At 23.9% G+C, this 18,982-nt stretch overlaps 1 protein-coding gene and 1 long non-coding RNA gene across 3 annotated transcripts; both read left to right on the plus strand.

Moving 5' to 3' along the window:
- Window positions 1–52: 52 nt before the first annotated feature.
- Window positions 53–18,429, plus strand: eIF2beta (eukaryotic translation initiation factor 2 subunit beta). Of its 2 annotated transcripts, XM_089081426.1 has the most exons (7): window positions 53–373; window positions 1,991–2,245; window positions 2,544–2,700; window positions 2,778–2,810; window positions 11,735–11,925; window positions 17,211–17,495; window positions 18,272–18,429. In XM_089081426.1, exons 1-7 carry the CDS (start codon window positions 356–358, stop codon window positions 18,314–18,316), a joined length of 984 nt encoding a protein of 327 aa, XP_088937552.1. In that variant the 5' UTR covers window positions 53–355; the 3' UTR covers window positions 18,317–18,429. The 2 variants fall into 2 exon arrangements, with proteins under 2 accessions (XP_088937552.1, XP_088937553.1); XM_089081427.1 differs by lacking the exon at window positions 2,778–2,810 and having other exon boundaries at window positions 57–373.
- LOC148935235 (uncharacterized) lies at window positions 2,817–9,709 on the plus strand. Its single transcript, XR_016140329.1, has 2 exons — window positions 2,817–3,165; window positions 5,069–9,709. It is a non-coding gene; the product is annotated as an uncharacterized LOC148935235 (long non-coding RNA).
- Window positions 18,430–18,982: the final 553 nt, after the last annotated feature.

Here is an 18,982-nt window from a genome sequence, read left to right on the forward strand (position 1 = left end):
GCAGCCTAATCTTCTCTAATTCCGAAGCATATTCATTAATTTTCTCTAGATTTCCGCCTTTCTGCCACGAAGGTACATGGCGAAAAAATTCGCGTGAAAAATTGTACATTTTCACGTTTCCGCTCTAGAGGGAAAGTTACATGATCGACTCCCACTTATTCAACGTTAAATGGTCGGTCAATCGTATTTTCTGAACGCAGTCGGAGTTACAAAATTTTCTGATGCAATCTTTGAGCAGCATGCAGAGATAGAACGTGGAATCTTTATTTGAGTCTTGTATGCTTTATGTCGTTTAAATTAACAATAAACAAAGAAATTTCTTTTTTTAAGACGAGAACGCTTTATAATAAAGGAAATGACGGAAGAGGATACGGTATGTAAAACAGCTTACAAAGTGCTGAAGTCAAAAATTTATGAAGACGGCTTTTACGCTGTTTAAATTTTTTCTATCAAAGCAATATCAGATTTTGCTTTTTTCCATCTTCTAGAAATTATCAATGCATAATAATATTTTGAAAGCAAAAAAATATTTCCAACCTCGAAATCTCATTGAAAATGTTTTTTTATCGTGTTAATAATCCTTTGCGAGAATTGTTGCGAGAATTTGACGAGAAAATGATATTAGAAGTTATTAATATATGTTTTTGAATTCTATTTTTATCAATATTTTTATTTGTGATTAGCAAAAATTAAAAGGATAATTAATTTTAAAAAATTTTCCTATCGTGTGTCTTGTTTTCTGGCTTTTCTAATATTGCAATTTTTTTTCCTTATAGTCTACTTTAAATTATATTACAACTCTATTTTACTTTTATCAAGACACTAATCTATTTCTCTTTCATATCTTTGTTATTTTATTTTTGTATTTATTTTGATTTGTGCTGATACACACACACACACATATATATATATATGTATATATATATATATACATACGTATATACACATATATATATATATATATACTATATTATATCCCATATACATATATGTATATAAACATAATATACATGATATATGTATATATATATGTATATATGTATATATATATGTATATAATATGTATATATATGTATATAATATGTATATATATATGTATATAATATGTATATATATATATGTATATATATATATGTATCTATATATATATATATATATGTGTGTGTATCTATATAATATGTATCTATATATTAACGACATATTTGTATCAAATTCTTGTTTTTCAATCAGATATAGTTCAGTCAGATATAGTTTCAGATTCAATTACTGAATTATAATATTCAGTTTCTGATCTTATTCTTCTGATCTTATATCAGATTATCTTCCTTTTTTTCAAGAACTATTTGAATCTCCTAAACAAAACCAGCAAAAATTGAGATTATTGGACTTTTCTTCTTTCTTATTAACAGGTTTATTTCTAAATTCTTAAGCTAGCATTAGAATATGATTCAGATTCAGATTTTATAATTAAATTGATATTGATATAATCATGTTGATTATGATTCAGAACAAATTCTTTATATTTTTTTTTATCTTTTAATTCTTCTTTATTTTTCAGAATTCTTAGTTTACATATTTGTATTTGATTTTGCAAATAACTTAATATCACATAGCTTTTGTTTGTCTTCTTTATATTTTTTGTATTGTCTCTATTTTATATAAAATTTTTTTCTTTACAATTATTTTTCTTATTCTTATTTAATTAAAGATTTTTTGTATCATTCTATAAAATTATTTTTTTTTCATTACAGTCAATTATTTCTAAGATTTATATATTTTTATGAAACTTTGTAAGCTTGTAGCTATATTAATACTGCATTATTGTTTGCATTGTATTAAAATTTCTTAATAGTTCATAATCCAAAAAATTTTGTTAAATTTAAATTTTGTTGAAATGTATAATATACACTCAATAAAATCACCATTGTTGATAATGTTTACTGAATAGTATGAATTAATTATTTTAATTCTATTTTTGTAAAATTGCTAGGTATTTGATCCAACCCTTAAAAAGAAGAAAAAGAAGAAGAAGACTACTTTTGATATAGATGCAGCTTTTAATGAAGGTAGCAATAGTGGTGATATAACTGAAAACATTGATAAAGAAAACCAGGAACCTGAGGCAACAAATATCGAAGATGATGAAGCACTGGATTTGGAAAATTTTGGCAAAAAGAAAAAAAAAAAGAAAAAGGCATTCAATTTGGATGAATTAGAAGCAGCTTTGCCTGATACGAAAAAAGAGGTAAAAAGTTATTTGAAAATTTTTATTATTTTTAACAATTTTTTTTATTATTATCATTAATTATTTATTTTTTTACTATTCTGAATTTTTTTCTAATAATAGATATTTTACAAATTTTTTAATGAATGAATTTTTTATATTAGTCATAAGTATATTAGATAAATAAACTAGACGTTAATGCTACTTTGTTATTTTTCAAATAATCTAGGGATTTACTAAATTAAATTTTTAAATAAATACGCAATCATGTTTGATTACAGTATATTTTAAATTTGTTACGATCCTTTTTAATTTACAGGAACCTGTAGAGCAACAGGTTGAAGAAATTATGTTGGATGATGATTTTGATTTAGATATGGATTTCTCTAAGACTAAGAAAAAGAAAAAAAAGAAGAAAGATCTCGATGAATTAGTGGCTGAAGAAGAGCGTAAAGAAATCGAAGATAAGGAGAATGGTATGTATCATAAGAAATGATTTTTGTCAACATCTTTTTACATCTAGTTGTTTATGTTATTCATTATTTGTTAACATGCTGCACTGAATCTGAGCGAAGTGCAGAGTATGGTAAGACATATGCTCTTGGTGTTTTCTAATCATGCATTTGATTATCTTCGATTATTCTTGCACTTGTTTTATAATAAATTGGTATTATAAAAACATTTCATATAAAAATTAATATTGAAATAATCTTATTTTCATAAAATGAAAAATTTTCCAGATTGGTTTATATATATTTATTCTATTGCGTAACATTACTAAGGTTTACTTTAACATTGGGACATAATAGATAAAATATTATTTCTAGGGATATTAGAATTGCATTAAATTTTTGTAACAAGTAATTTAAAACAATATTTTTATTTATATAAGAGGAGGAGGAGGTAAATTATAAGAAGTTTATAGATGTGGTTGTATGTAGGTGAGTGTGATTAAATAATTAATTTTTTCAGTGTCATATATTCATGCAAAAGATATATATAAAAAATATACCATGCAAAAGATATATATAAAAAATATACCATTAAATTTTGTCACAAATCTAATATTTTGAAATAATGATAACTCAAGAATTATTATTGAGAAGAATTATAATTCATTCATTCTTCAAATTAAAATTTAAATTTCCTTGAATAATTAAAAAAGTAAATTGAATTATAAAAAAATGCTTTATAAAATGGCGAACATTGAAAATAGACTATGAAAATGGATAACTTATTTCTAAATTAGTGCGTTACTCAGAGAAACTGGCTGTCTTACAAAAATATTTGTTTTCAAATTTATATTTATTACTAAAATTGATTATTTAAAATTTTTTTTAAAACTTAAAACTAAAATAACTTTTTTTCATATAGTTACCATTTTAAAACAATGTAAAATAATTTTTTTTTAAATCTGCAATTCATTCATCCTTTATAAAAAAAATGTTAAGTTGATTACTCGCATTTCTCAAAGCTTATTGTTGCCGCTTTTCCACGATGCTGATTGATTCTTTTGCTGCGCTAATTTCGTGAGTTATTGTTAATTTACACAAGACCTAAAATAATAGGTAATTATCATTACCTATAACTTATTCATTACAATATACTACATGGAAGTAGAAAATAGCATTTATATAATGCGCTTTTTTGGATTATATGTATAAATTTTGCATTTGTCTAATCAAATGTATTATAAATTACTAATAAACTTCTTTTATTTCGAAAAGTGTGTGTGTGTATGTGTGTGTGTGTGTGTGTGTGTGTGTGTGTGTGTGTGTGTGTGTGTGTGTGTGTGTGTGTGTGTGTGTGTGTGTGTGTGTGTGTGTGTGTGTGTGTGTGTGTGTGTGTGTGTGTGTGTGTGTGTGTGTGTGTGTGTGTGTGTGTGTGTGTGTGTGTGTTCTTTGTAAATTATGTTATCATAGAAATAAAAAAAAGTTTTACTGTTTAAGGTTTACATTTTAATTTATTTTTTTATAAAATTCTATAATGATTTGATTTTGAAACTACAAATTTTACAAAAAAAATTGATTGTTGATTTAACATTTTTTTTTTCTTTAAAATAGTATTATTATCAAAAAGGGTTATAAAAAAATTTTTTTAATAAATGAATTTTTTAAGAAATAAATGACGGTAAACATATTTTTGTAAAAAGTGGTCATTCTTTTGAACAACTCAGTAGTAGTTTAAAAAAACAGATCTTTATTTTTCAAAGGCCTGTTTTTAATGTCTGCCATATTGTTAAATATTTTTTGTATTTAATAATTTTTGTTATCAAAAGAAAGGTTTAAATTTTAGGAAGGCTTAAACTTCAGCTTTGATTTATCTCAATACAATAATGTTATGCTTAGTAATTATAGTACATATAATACAATAACATTATGCTTAGTAATTATATTATAGTTTAAAAATATTAGAAAGTGACAAATTTTGTGATGGTCCAGGTTTTTTCAAAATTCTATATAAGTAAAATGTTAATTAGAAAATTAGACTTAATAATTTTTGAATGGAGTAAAAAATAACATGATTTATATTTCAGAATTGAGAAAGTTATTTTATTTTTAAAATGTTGTTATTGTTACTGAAAAAAAAGCATTTGTTATTTTTTTCTATTGCTTTTTAATATCAGAATGAGATCAAATTAAATAAAAAATTTATTTTTTAAATATTTTTTCATTAGATTATTATAAATAATAAAACTTTTTATTTTAAACTTCTAAAAACTCACAAAAAATTTAAACAAAAATTTTTAAATATTTAAAATGCAAATAAAAAGACTGATTTTTATTAAATTCATAAATACAGCTATATTTATACTTTTTTTTATCGTCGATTTTATGTTTACAGATTTTTAAAGTCTAAAATCTGTTATGATGCTAATGCGATTCTGTAATTGATTTCTGATAAATTATTCTTAAGAAATAATCATTTTAAATCTAAATATAATGAATTATAAATACTAATCGAAGACTGAACGTTAATATATAAAAATTATAAATAGATTCAAAAAGATATATAAAATAACAATGAAAATTAAATTCATCATCATTACTGAAAAAAACTAACAGTCACAGCATTATAAGTAACGCATTATTTCTAACTTTCTTTACATTTTGTATTGATATAAAAAAATATTTTTATACTGCATAAGTACTACATAAAATGCATAAACTAAATTTTTATGCAAAATATTAAATAACTAAAATATTTAGATAAATATTTAGATAAAAATTTAAACATTAAAAATATTCTTAAAGATATATGAAACTTCAAAATTCATATATTATTCAAAATAATAAATATACAAGAGTGTCCCAAAATTTGTGCATACGGAGTATAGTACGTGAGACGTGGGAAGAGGGGGGGGGATGTTTTTCTTTAACAAAATTGCGCGCGACAAGTAGTTATTGCAGAAAAGTCGGTTAAAGTTGACGAAGAAATGCTCTTAACTATGTGGCGCTCAGAATAGGGACGCGCTTCTCGCTCCTTTGTATCTAATTGTCAGCTGGTATTTATAAGTAATATCTTAAGATGCTCTTTTATAATTACATTTACGACATTTTAAGACTTAAGATTGTTTCGAATCAGTTCTGAATAGCAAATCTTAATCCTTTTCCGTATTGTATCGAGCTACGATTCTGCCCCGATAAATTATCTGAAATTAAAAAGTAAGCGATTTTTTATATTTGTCACTCTTGGATTACTTTCCTTGAAAGAAAATTTTTAAAATTTTATTTTCTGTAAAAATATGCACATTCGAATTTGAAATTTTTAATACAATTAAACCATTAGAATTGAAGTCGTCATAATTTTGTAAAAAGATCATACAACAATCTGTATGGAATTATTTTAAAGAGTAAAACTTTTCTTTTACTTCTTTCATTTCTATAAATTGATATTCATCAAAGATGCTTTAGATGCTTTAAATACATTAAAGAGCAAGATGAACAAATTCAAGAAGAATTTAAACGTCGAAAATTTTATAAAATTACACTCTACGGAATTAAAAAAAAAAAACTTTCGCGACTCAAATTAATTAAGTTTCAAGATCACGAAATTATTATATTTTTAAAGGAAAATTAAAAGATAAAGCTATACATCTTCGAAATTACTGTACATCATTTCTCCTATGACATAAACCATAAAACTGAAATAAGAGATCTATCTTAAGTTTTTGTTAATTATATTTTTCATAGTACATGATTATAAGGGTGATAATTATATTAAATTTTACTGACAATTATAAGTTGGCAGTAATTTTTAACATTAGATCTTTTTTATTAATTTAGTTTCAATATTCTTTCAAAATTCTTACAGTATATGTATGCAAATACAATAATTATATTAGATTTTTCTACCAACTATGTGACATTAGTTTTCTATAATAAAATTTTTTTATTTATGAGATTTTTATTTTACGCTATAACAAGTTAGTGTTATTATATTTTTTATATCAACTTTCACTTAGAAATCACTTAGAAATAATAAAATAGTTTATTTACTGATATGTTTAAATAAAATAGACTTTTTACAAAGAAAATAATTAGAGATGCGTGAACATAGCATTATTTTTTTATTTTTTGAAAATTTTATTTTAAAAAATGGAAAGAAAAAATTTTGAAGGCCAATTTCATCTGCGAATAAATCAATATCATGATTATGTTGCCTCTTCGAAATCCTTCATCTTTGTCCTTCATCTTGTCTATTTTTTCTGAATTATTATGAGATAATCCACTGTATCGTTCAAAATAAAACATTCTGTATACACGTGTATAAAGGATTTTTGAAATTTGCAATTTGAAGTAAAGTTGTTTTCGAAAGTTTGAGTCAAATTGTTTATAACTTTTTTTTAAGCTATAGATTTTAAGATATATGGATTTATAATTAGCCAATTAGAAATTACATTTAGTCAATTATTTATATGTTAATGACGCGTGCGATAATCTATGACTGCATCCTTGAAGCATTAATGTTAATATGTAGTCGATTAATTATAAACATCTATATTTTAAAAATAACTCCTTGAAATAAAAAGTTATAAATAACTTTTTGACTTAATTTTTCGAAACTTTCTTGCTACAATATTTTTAATCGTGAATTTCGGGTCGCATTATACAAGGACGTGAACAATACAACTTGATGGTAATTAATTGTTCCTGTCTCTACTTGATTTTTTCTTTCTTTTTTTTTAAGTTTATGAATTGACATGTTTTTTTGCAACTTTTTTTTAATGAAATTTTTAATAACGTTACTTTAATTTTCTTTATGGAACCCTAGTTCTTTCTAAGTTTATCTTTTAAAGGACAGTTAGAGGAATTTGACAAATGTCATAAAATATTTTTATTTATTATTATATGCTATTATAATAAAGATAATAGAGAAAACATTTTATAGCAAAAATATTTAGAAACATCTACTCATAGAATATGTTCGAAAATATCGTCTTGTAAATACCTCTAGATATGCATCTAAAATTTCTTGCCGTATATTTTCTGATATAATTATCTTCGCTTATTTTATCAACATATTTCAAAAAATTTTACTTGGTCAAGGTTTTTAAAAACTTTTAAGAAACATTTTTAAAGACGTTTTTAGATATGTTAAAAATAATAAACGCTTTTTCTTTTATTAAAAAAAAAACAAAACGTTTATTTTAATGTTGGAAAAACATTTATTTAACTATAAAAAAATATTTTTTTAATATTTGAGAAATATTTCTTGAAATGATTTGAAAAAAAATATTCTTTTAATGGAATAATAGATGGTATCACTCGGAAGACAATATCTTAAATATCTTATAATCTTCCATTTTCCTTAATTGAATTTCTATCTATAAATTTGGAATCATCATTAATATCACAAATTACATTACTTATTAACAGACTTTCAACGCAGCAGTTTAAAGCTATATTTTTAAAGCTATATTCTTTTAAAAAATATTTAAAAAATTAAAAAAATAGATTTTTGGCTAGTCATCAGTAGCAACTTTTTTTTTTTTAGAGAAGGAAGCAAATCCTTGTTTACTGTTTATTGAATAATTCAAAATTAAAAATTGTTTGGATTTTCCAATCCCCAGTTGTGACTTGGAGGATTAAAGAAATATATGATTATGGTATAAGTTCTACAAATGAGCTCTGTCAATATTTTGTCCCTTCTTCTTCTTCTTCTTCTTCATAAATTATATATAAATTATATAAAAATATCGTAAATTATTTATTTCTTTATAATCACATTTTGATATTTTTGTATACGGAGTAGTGAAATGAATAAATTAGTAAAAAATTAGTAAAAAAATTAGTAAAAAAGGAAGATATATAATGCTTTTAAAAATTTATTCAATTTACAATATATAAATACATTATTTTTTTAAAAATGACTATATATTTCTATTATAAAAATGACTATAATTTTCTTACTAATTGATTTCGTCTTATTATTTTGTGCATAATTAAAAACATAAGTAAATGTGAGAAATTTTATATTTCATATCAAAATTAGAATAAACTATTAATTTTTGATAATTTTTCTTGATATTTTTTACTTTAGACTCTAGAAAAATTAGGAGAATAGTATAAAAAGAAATTATGATCTTATTTTAAAAAATGGTACTTATAAAAGAATATTGATATTGTAATGTGGTCAGTTCATGTCGGATAATCTCCTGTTCAATTCAATTGTATCATCTATCCTATTCTACTTTATATGTTATTTATATTGTTAGTTTCCTTATAATTCAAAAATTTAGTGATGCATTAATATTCAAACTTTTAACTATTATCATATTAAAGTTATTTATAAAGTAAAAAAAATAAAAAATTGTTACATCTAAATTTTTTTGCATATTTATTACATAGTTTTTGGTAAGATAATATATTCTAATAACTTTGTAATTGCTTTTTATTAATAAACGAATATAACGTACCATAAATATTCTATATTTTTAGTGAAAAATGGCTTTTTTTTACTTGATTCAAATTCAAGATTTAAGTTTAAATTTATTAAACTATATAAGAAAAATATGTTGTAACATTTTCTTTATTTATTTATTCTAATAATTATAAAAATAAACAATTTAAAAACTTTAATTTAGTTCCATATATAATGCAAAGTGTATGAATTTTTCTATTAATGTATTCATTTTATGTATCTATAATAAGGAATTAAAAATTAACTAAAATAAACTATGTAATGATAGAAAACTTTTAATATCTAATTTAAAAAAAAGATATAGTAATCTCTGAATTTATACTTACTTGAATAATAATTTTTAATATCTTTATTTAAAAAATATTAAATTACATTTTTTGTTCTCTTTATTTATTGTTTTGTCATTTTTTAAATAGTTAATAACATTAAGTATTGTTCTCAATTGCACTTGTCTGTTCAATTATAACAATCCCAGATTAGCTAAAATTGCTAAGATCATATCTTGCAGTTATTTATACTACATATTGTGTCACATTTTGTGTCAATAAAATAGCAGCAAAATTTTAACAATTTCCAGTCTAATATTGATAGTTGTTTTAACTAATAGTGATAGAAAACAACAATGAAAATCAAATTGATATGCATTATGATGTAATGAAAAAATTGAATTTAATTGATTAACAGGGAAAGAGCAGATTTAGAGTATAGCATGTTAACATATTAGTAAAAAGTTTAAAAACTAAAACATTGTTTTCTATCATCTAGCAGTAGAAAACTATTAGAAGTCAAATTTGAAAGATCGCTATAACAGATTTATAGAAAAAAAGTATGATGTGTTGCATCGTGTGAGAGCAAAAATATGGTAAGGTCTGTGCTGTCACTAAGTGAATAATAATTATAGAACTGTTGCTAGATAGCATTTATTTCTTGTATATAAAATTTGTTAATTTGTATAATCACATAATTTTATTAAATTATACTTTTATAATTTAATAAAGTTTTTTTTATTTCCAATGAAATTAAATTGGTGCATAAAATCGGATTTTTGCTAATTGAAAATATTAGTATCACTGTTTTAGTCATATTGATTTGTAATATAATCTTATATACAATTGCTTGTCACTATATCATGCTTATAAAATTTTTTCTGAAAACGCATTTTGATTGTTTTATTTAAAATTTAAAAAATGAATTCTACTGAAATTTATATAATTTCGATTTTGGAACATAATTGTGGAGCTGATCTTTTTATTAAGATATGAAAATGTAAAATCGTGAAAATTGTTTACGATTGTTGTAAAGAATCTTTTTTTTCCACAAATGTCGTTCTGATCGAAAAATGAATATCATTTGAGACGAATCAGTAATGATGAATATATATTCATATAATTCATATATATTCATTCCTTTATAACTTCTTGCAATCGATTAAATTTATATGATATCCATTCTTATTTACTCTTTTTGTTCTACCAATTGCAGGAAAATGACGTATCATAAATTATCAATATTCATTTTTTTAGCAAATTCTCTTATTGATTGATAAAAATCTTCTACTAAGTTTCTTAAAATATTATTATGAACTGAATTTACCATATAACTCACTTTACAAAGAAAAATCTCCAGAATGAAATTTTTGAAGAAAAGTCTATTATATTGTTGTTTCATTAACAGTATACAAAAGTTCTATTAATATTGTTATAGTAACATTATCCAATTTAAATGTATATAAGAAAATTATACAAATTTCAATAGAATTTATTTTGAACTTTAAACCAAATAACCAAAACACGTTTTTAAAAAAAAGTTTTATAAATACATTGTAACTATAATAATGATAAGCAGTTAAATTATAAGATTATGCTATAAAATCAGTGTGGCTGAAACAGTGATAGCAATATTTTCAATTAGTGAAAATCTAACATAACATATGCAATTCAATAGTTATTGTGATATTGATTTCTAAATTGTACAAGGACAGAATTAATAGAATGAAAAAAAAAAATATATATATATATATATATATATATATGAAAAATTAATAAATTTTATTTATTCAATATTATCTTTTCTTATCCTATAAGATTAAAGAAATAATATCTCTTATTTAATCACCGTCTCAATTTAACTAATATATTAATTAATATATTAATTCAATAATTAAATATCTTCTGCATTTTTGCTGTTACTTTTGTAATTGCATGTATGCTTAATTTCTGTTGTATTTCTGTTGTCATTAGTTGATACGACTTTTCTCGTAATATCTGTTACATATCTACCATCACACTATGACATTATCATATTTCTACATCACATTTCTAATTTCTGTTGCATTTCTGCTATTACATTAGTTGAATATTAGAATATAAAAACTAAACATAAACTAAATTTAAAGAGGATATATACAATGAATAGGGGTCTATTCTAAAGTCTAATTTGCTGGCATATTGCTAATATATTTTTAGCAATATGCCAGCAATATACTTTGCTAACTGGGATGTTACATATAGGAATTTATAAACAACTCTTTTTAATAGAAATATATTTATAAATGATTTAATAGAAATATATTTGTCTTTTCTTTAGTGGAGGAACCAAGTTTGTGGGTTGGTTTGGATAGAGATTATACATATGATGAATTATTAGTTAGAGTATTTAACATCATGCGAGAAAAGAATCCTGATATGGTGGCTGGTAAGAAACAGAAGTTTGTTATGCGTCCACCACAAGTAGTACGAATTGGAACGAAAAAGACATCTTTTGCTAACTTTACTGAGGTATGTATTATGTAAAAAAAAATCTTATATATAATCTTATATGTGTGTAATAATTTACGAAAAAAATTTATAATTTAAAGATAAAAAATGATTTTAATATTCATTGATAGCCGAGCAAATGTTAACAAACAACATCGAGTAACACAATTAGTTTCTCGGCAAGGAAGTAATTCCAGGGAGGATAACAAAGAGATTTTAATCGATATCAAATTATTTGATTATCGAATTATTATTGAACCACTATGTTGGTCGACTATTTAAATGGCACATAGTTGACGATATAATTATTTGAATTTATTACAAAAATTTAGCTATCAAGATCTTGCTTGCCGAGAAACTGGCTGTGTTACTCGATTTTAATATTGTTTATATCATTCATGTAACATTGATAATTTATATATGAAAGTGTGACACTCCAAACAATCTTTTTTTCAATTTTCTTGTGGACAAACATTTTTTATTTTATTTTATTTCGTGTAACCAACTTTGGATTAAAAAAAAAATTAAATTTGATGTTAATATCATAATAAATAGTTACGATTATTAATTAATACGTTTATTAAGTATTTATCATATTATGTAATGATTTTTTAAATAGCTATTTTATTAAAATATATAACTTTATAATACACTAGACATTACAAATGTACGCTGGGCGCGCACTATTTATCTTTTTCAACACAAGAGCAAAAATTAATATAATACTATTACAGTATAATATTTTTAACTTCTTGATACACAATTATCAAAACAATCTTCTGTGAGATCCTAATAAAATCCTAATAAAATTACCTTTTAAAAAAGATAAAAAAATAACGCCAAATTCACGCACCTCTTTTCTTATTTATATAAAAGAAAGAATTTTATACAAATATTTCCATCTACAAAAGTCTTTTTAATAATAAATTTCATATTGGTACAAAAGATGTGATATGAAGAACTGGCGCCAACTTTTAATTTAATAAAATAAAAAGAACTTTAAAAGAACTTTACATTAAAATACATTTTTTTTTATAGTTCATTTTTATTTGAAAAGTCGTTTCATTATTTCTATAAAAAAACATGATATCAAAAATTGGCACAAACTTTTAATTATATAAAGTAAAAAAGAAACTTTGCAAAGGTGAAAAAAAGATTAACGAACAAAGGGCAATGAGAAAACGCGGTAAACAATGCGCAATGAACCTTATAAATCTTCTTGATTAAGAAATCTTCTTTATTAAAATTAAACGTTTCGGCTCTCGTATTGAGCCATCTTCAGTGATAAATAGTATTGTATTCAGTAGTAATAGTATTCAGTAGACGCCGAACTCTAATGTGGCTTGATAAAAAGTGTGTCGCTCACGACGGTTGCCAAGTTGTGTGAGGGAGCAGATCTTTCCGTCTTCCCTGATAAAGCGGCACACGAATATAGTTGGAATCAAATTCTAATAATATAAATAGTATAAAATTTCTTTACTCACCATATTAAAGCGAAGCTATATATGGTAGATCATAAGCAAAAAAGTTAAAAACGTTACAGAGATGTTAAAACACGGTACAACGGTACAATTATTAAAAGCAAACTTATATCCACTTTTCAAGCACTTTGAGTTTGCTTGGGATAATGTTAAAATTTTAGATTCTGAATGTGATTGTGGTAAACGTTTAATCTCAGAGATGTTATTTATCAAACTACAAAACAATAATAATTAAATCTACAAACGGATACAGAATGCCTTCATCATGCTTATGTCTCTGTTCTTGACAAATTATAATTTTATATATAATTTATATATATATTTATATATAATTTATATATATAATTCTTGACCTCTGGCTTATTTTTTATTTTCAATTCATTTCCTTTCACATCACGTTTTTCGATTTCACACAGTATATAACTGTCTTTTGATTGATATGTTTTTAATAATCGTACCATTGGTTTTAACATCTCTGTAACTTTTTTGCTTATACGATCTACCATGTATAGCTTGGCTTTAATGTGGTGAGTAAAGAAATTTTATACTACTTATATTATTAGAATTTGATTCCAACTATATTCGTGTGCCGCTTTATCAGGGACAAGACGGAAAGATTTGCTCCCTCACACGACTTGGCAACCGTCGTGAGCGACACACTTTTTATCAAGTCACATTAAAGTTCGGCATCTACTGACCAATGCTATTTATCACTAAAGATGGCTCAATACGAGAGCCGAAATGTTTGATTTTAATAAAGAAGATTTCTTAATCAAGAAGATTTATAAAGTTCATTGCGCATTGTTTACCGCACGTTTTCTCATTGCCCCTTATTCGCGTTTTCTCGTTGCCGTTGTTTAATTTTTTTTTTTTAAATGCGGAGAAACTGAATATATGTAATTGTGAAAAAAGATGTTATCAATCCAAAATTAATGTCAATTTGTAGTTGCCAAAAAAATTTTATTGAATTATTAAACTTGTGTTTATATAAAAATAAAAATGCGACCTGGGCGCGCCAAATTTTAATACGTCGTTTTTTTTTCTTACACATCAAATTTTCTTTTATATTATATTTTTATATAAACACAAATAAAGTTTAATAATTCAATAAAATTTTTTTGGCAATTACAAATTGACATTAATTTTGGATTGATAATATCTTTTTTCATCTTTGCAAAGTTTCTTTTTTACTTTATATAATAAAGTTATTTTACTTTATATAAAAGTTTGTGCCAATTTTTGATAGAAATCATATTTTTTATAGAAATAATGAAACGACTTTTCAAATAAAAATGAACTACAAAAAAAATGTATTTCAATGTAAAGTTCTTTTTATTTTATTAAATTAAAAGTTGGTGCCAATTCTTCATATCACATCTTTTGTACCAATATGAAATTTATTATTAAAAGAACTTTTGTAGATGGAAATATATAAAATTCTTTCTTTTACATAAATAAGAAAAGGACGGCGTGAACTTGGCGTTACTTTTTACTTTTTTTAAAAGGTAATTTTATTAGGATATTATTTTTTTAGTAACAAATAATATCTATTATTTAGTATTTAGTAAATTTGAAACATTTTTATACTTGATATATACTAGAAAAAACAATCAATCATTATTTTTTAATCTTTTGTAAAAAAAATATATATACACATTTTTTGCTCCTTTAGGCCATTTTTTCTTGTTAATTTGCGCATCAGCAATGTCTATCCATCCATTAGATGTTTAATAAATGGTTCCTAAAGTGCCAATATATTTATCAATCTTTTCTTTCAATAAATTAACAGAAACAAAATTTTCGTGTACAGGAAGTAATTGAAAAAGATCTCCAAATAAAAGAATTTGTTTTCGACCAAACGAGCCATCATTCCATTCAGTAGTGTCATATATTTTGGATAATTAAAGATGTATATACATTAAAATTTAATTAGATATCATTGATATTTCATCTATTATAAAAAGTATAACATCATTTAAATCCGCTCGTAGAACTTTCAATACATGATCAGATAATTGTTTATATTTAGGAGTATGACCTGTTCAACAGGTAATTGAAACAATCTGTGAATTGTCAAATCGTCTATATTAAATGCAATATCTGTAGGTGCTGCTACAGCAGTTTCTTTATTAAGATTTTGTTTTATCCAACATTTAATAGTCTTAATTAGAAAACTTTTTTCAGTACTATCTTTACCGCTAATATGTAATCGTAATACTAATTTATTTAATTTAATAGTGCTAATAACTCTATCAAATATCTATCTTTCTTTTGATCCGTGTTTAATTTTTGTATGTTTATTTATGTTTATGTTTATTGATGTGTATGTTTATTCAGCTTCAAGACATAATAAAAAAAAAATAAAATTGATTCTAATTCTATTTCTATTTCTTATTCTATTTCTTCAATGTATTATATATTACAATATTACTTATTATTATATGTGACACACGTTATATCTTCTTTTTTATTAATACGTACAACTTCACATGAAGGACATCTATCAAAGAATCATCATATCACAGCATATCAAATAAAAAAAATGAGCGCTGCAAGAGCTGTCATACAGAGACATTCATTAGCGCCTCTTGCGACAGAAAAAGGAGAGTTACGATCGACGACCAGGACGTTTCTTAAATTTATCAATTTGAACTTTGCGATTATGTCGCGATATCTCAGTTTGTAGAACAGAAAGAGAAGAAAAATAAAAACACTTTTCTGATATAATTTGATACTCAGTTATCGATTAAGCATAGTTGAAACTTAATCGATACAGTCATTGCTGAGATATGAAAATGTAGACCGAGTTCGTCCCGGGGTCTCGCGTAAATAGAACGGGCATCTCGCCGCCGTTCTACGCGAACTTCGTTGCGCGTGAACTTGGCGTCGAGACACTACCCGTCTCTTGATACAATGACAGCTATTCACGAAGTTAGCGCAACCAGAGATCCAGAGATCCAAGCGGCAACAATAAACTTCGAGATATTCGAGTATTGACTTAACATGCCTTTTTTTAGAATGGATAAATAAATAAAAAATGACGAAACAAAAAATTAATCAATCAACATTAAAATATAAGCGTCAATAATATATATTCTACAACGATAATATATATAAATACAAAACATACGTTTCGACCTTAAATGTGATCAATATATTAATAAGTATAAATTTTATAAATATCGCAAAAATTGCTAACAAATCAAAATATAAAAATTAATGTTTTAATTTCTCACATTATTTGAAAGAAAGTCATTACTATAAAACCGCACTTAAAAAATGTAAGAACAGAAATTAGATGAGGTACGTAAAATGGACGAATAAATAAACACATCTACTTTTTCTGACAGGCAAAATGAAATCATGAACATATGTGAAAATGATTATAAACGTTATTATACCTGAAGTAAGCGTACAAATCTATTTATTTTTTTATTTAATTTTTTTAACACTGCAATTTTATAAATTTTTTTCAATTAAGTAACTTTTTCAAATAATATGACAAATTAAAGTGTCAATTTTTATATTATGACTTGTTGATGGTTTTTGCGATATTTATAGTAATTAATTTACTGAAATGACCGCATTTTAAGTAAAAACATGTACATTTTCTTTTTGTATTTATATATACTATCATTTTAGAATATTTATTATTGGCGCTTATATTCTGATCTTGGCTTATTTAGTCCTTTGTTTCATTATTTTTTTTATTTTATTTATTTTATTGAACTTTTATTGAATTTTATCTGTATTAATTTTATAATCGTAAAGAATTGTAAGACAAATTATATTGTAAGCTTTTATTTAAATATTCTTATTTTACAGATTTGTAAAACATTGCATAGACAGCCAAAACATTTACTCGATTTTTTGCTAGCTGAGTTGGGTACGAGTGGCTCAGTTGATGGTAACAGTCAGCTTATCATCAAAGGTCGCTTCCAACAGAAGCAAATAGAAAATGTTCTTAGAAGATATATCAAGGAATATGTTACATGTCATACGTGCCGCTCTCCAGATACCATTCTTCAAAAGGACACACGACTATTCTTTTTACAATGTGAAACTTGTGGTTCAAGATGTTCTGTTGCTAGCATAAAATCTGGATTCCAAGTAAGTTATTCTTTATTTAAAGATAATGTATTTTTTTCTTATCATTTTGCACTTTTACAATCAGCAATGACTTATTAATAAAAATTACTAAATGAACATGTGTATATCTCCTGATTCATCGATAAATGCAAATGTGTAGCAAGATATCAGTCAGCGTTTATGAATGTTGCTATGAATGTTTGGAGGATGTTGTCAAATGATGAAGTTGACAAATGATGAAGTATTTGTTTATAATACATGTTTCTAACTATCTTACCTTCTAGCAATCGCAAATGCACGTAACACTGGGTCATCTATCTTGCTGTACGTTTGCATTTGCTGATGCTTTGGGCATTTCGGAGATCTTTATTAATTAATAATTAATATTTGTAATTGTAAAAATCGCAAAATAGTAAAGGACTTTTTTATTTAATTTGAAATTCTATTTGTAAACAAGCCATACCATTAATTGATGAAAGATCTCATGTATATGTATAGGTATATACATGTCGAACATGCATATATATAACATATTCATATATATACATTTGGGAAAAGTATTGTGTATATGCATTATGTGTATGTCATGTATGTATATGTGGATGAGGCGCTATAAAATTAATTATTGAATTATATATATATATATATGTACATATACATGTATTTCATACTACTATATTATATTGTATGAATTTATATTCTTTGATTATTATTATTATTCTTAATCAAACTCTATGTGTATATAATTATAATACATCAAATATATTTTAAATATGAATTTTTTATATTTGTTTCAGGCTGTTACAGGAAAACGCGCTGCTATTCGTGCTAAAACTGCCTAAGCAATTCTTTAAGAAGATGCTAGTGCAAAAGTAAAATATTATGAAATATAAATAAACAGTACAAGTGATTGCATCTCGAATTGATTTAAATACAGAAATGTAGATAGTATTAACTTGGATTGTCGTAAATTTATTATTAATCCTAATATAAAGACAAACTAAAATAGTTAAGGTCTTACATAAAATCTTTAATATCTTAAATATGTAAAGCATCAAAATTTTGTCATTCAATTTTGTCACGTTTTATGAATTGTAATTTAATCCTAAATCTTTGATTTTTAAACACTAATATTTTTGATTATGAAAAAATTTTTTGATCTTGATTTTTGTGAAAAATTAGAAATTTTCTATTTTAAACATCTTTCAAATCCTAAAAGATTGTAAAAGGATGAACAAATGGGTTCAACTTTTCCAATATAATTTAATCAGATCATAAGTTTTATACATTTTAGAATTTATAATTCTCAAAGTTATTTGCTTTTCAAACTTATATTTGTTTTTTATAACAAATTTGGAAAATGTCAATAATTATTAAAATGTTAAAATATTATAATGTTAAAAATTATTAAAATATGTGTAATTTTTTTATTTTTTTTAAACCATTAAAACTAATATTAATATACATAAAACAAATACCCACAAAATATCTGTTATCTTCGTGTCTAT

This window comes from Pogonomyrmex barbatus, unplaced genomic scaffold, assembly GCF_055798465.1.
Source record: "Pogonomyrmex barbatus isolate J1 unplaced genomic scaffold, ASM5579846v1 scaffold5, whole genome shotgun sequence".
NCBI lineage: Eukaryota > Metazoa > Arthropoda > Insecta > Hymenoptera > Formicidae > Pogonomyrmex > Pogonomyrmex barbatus.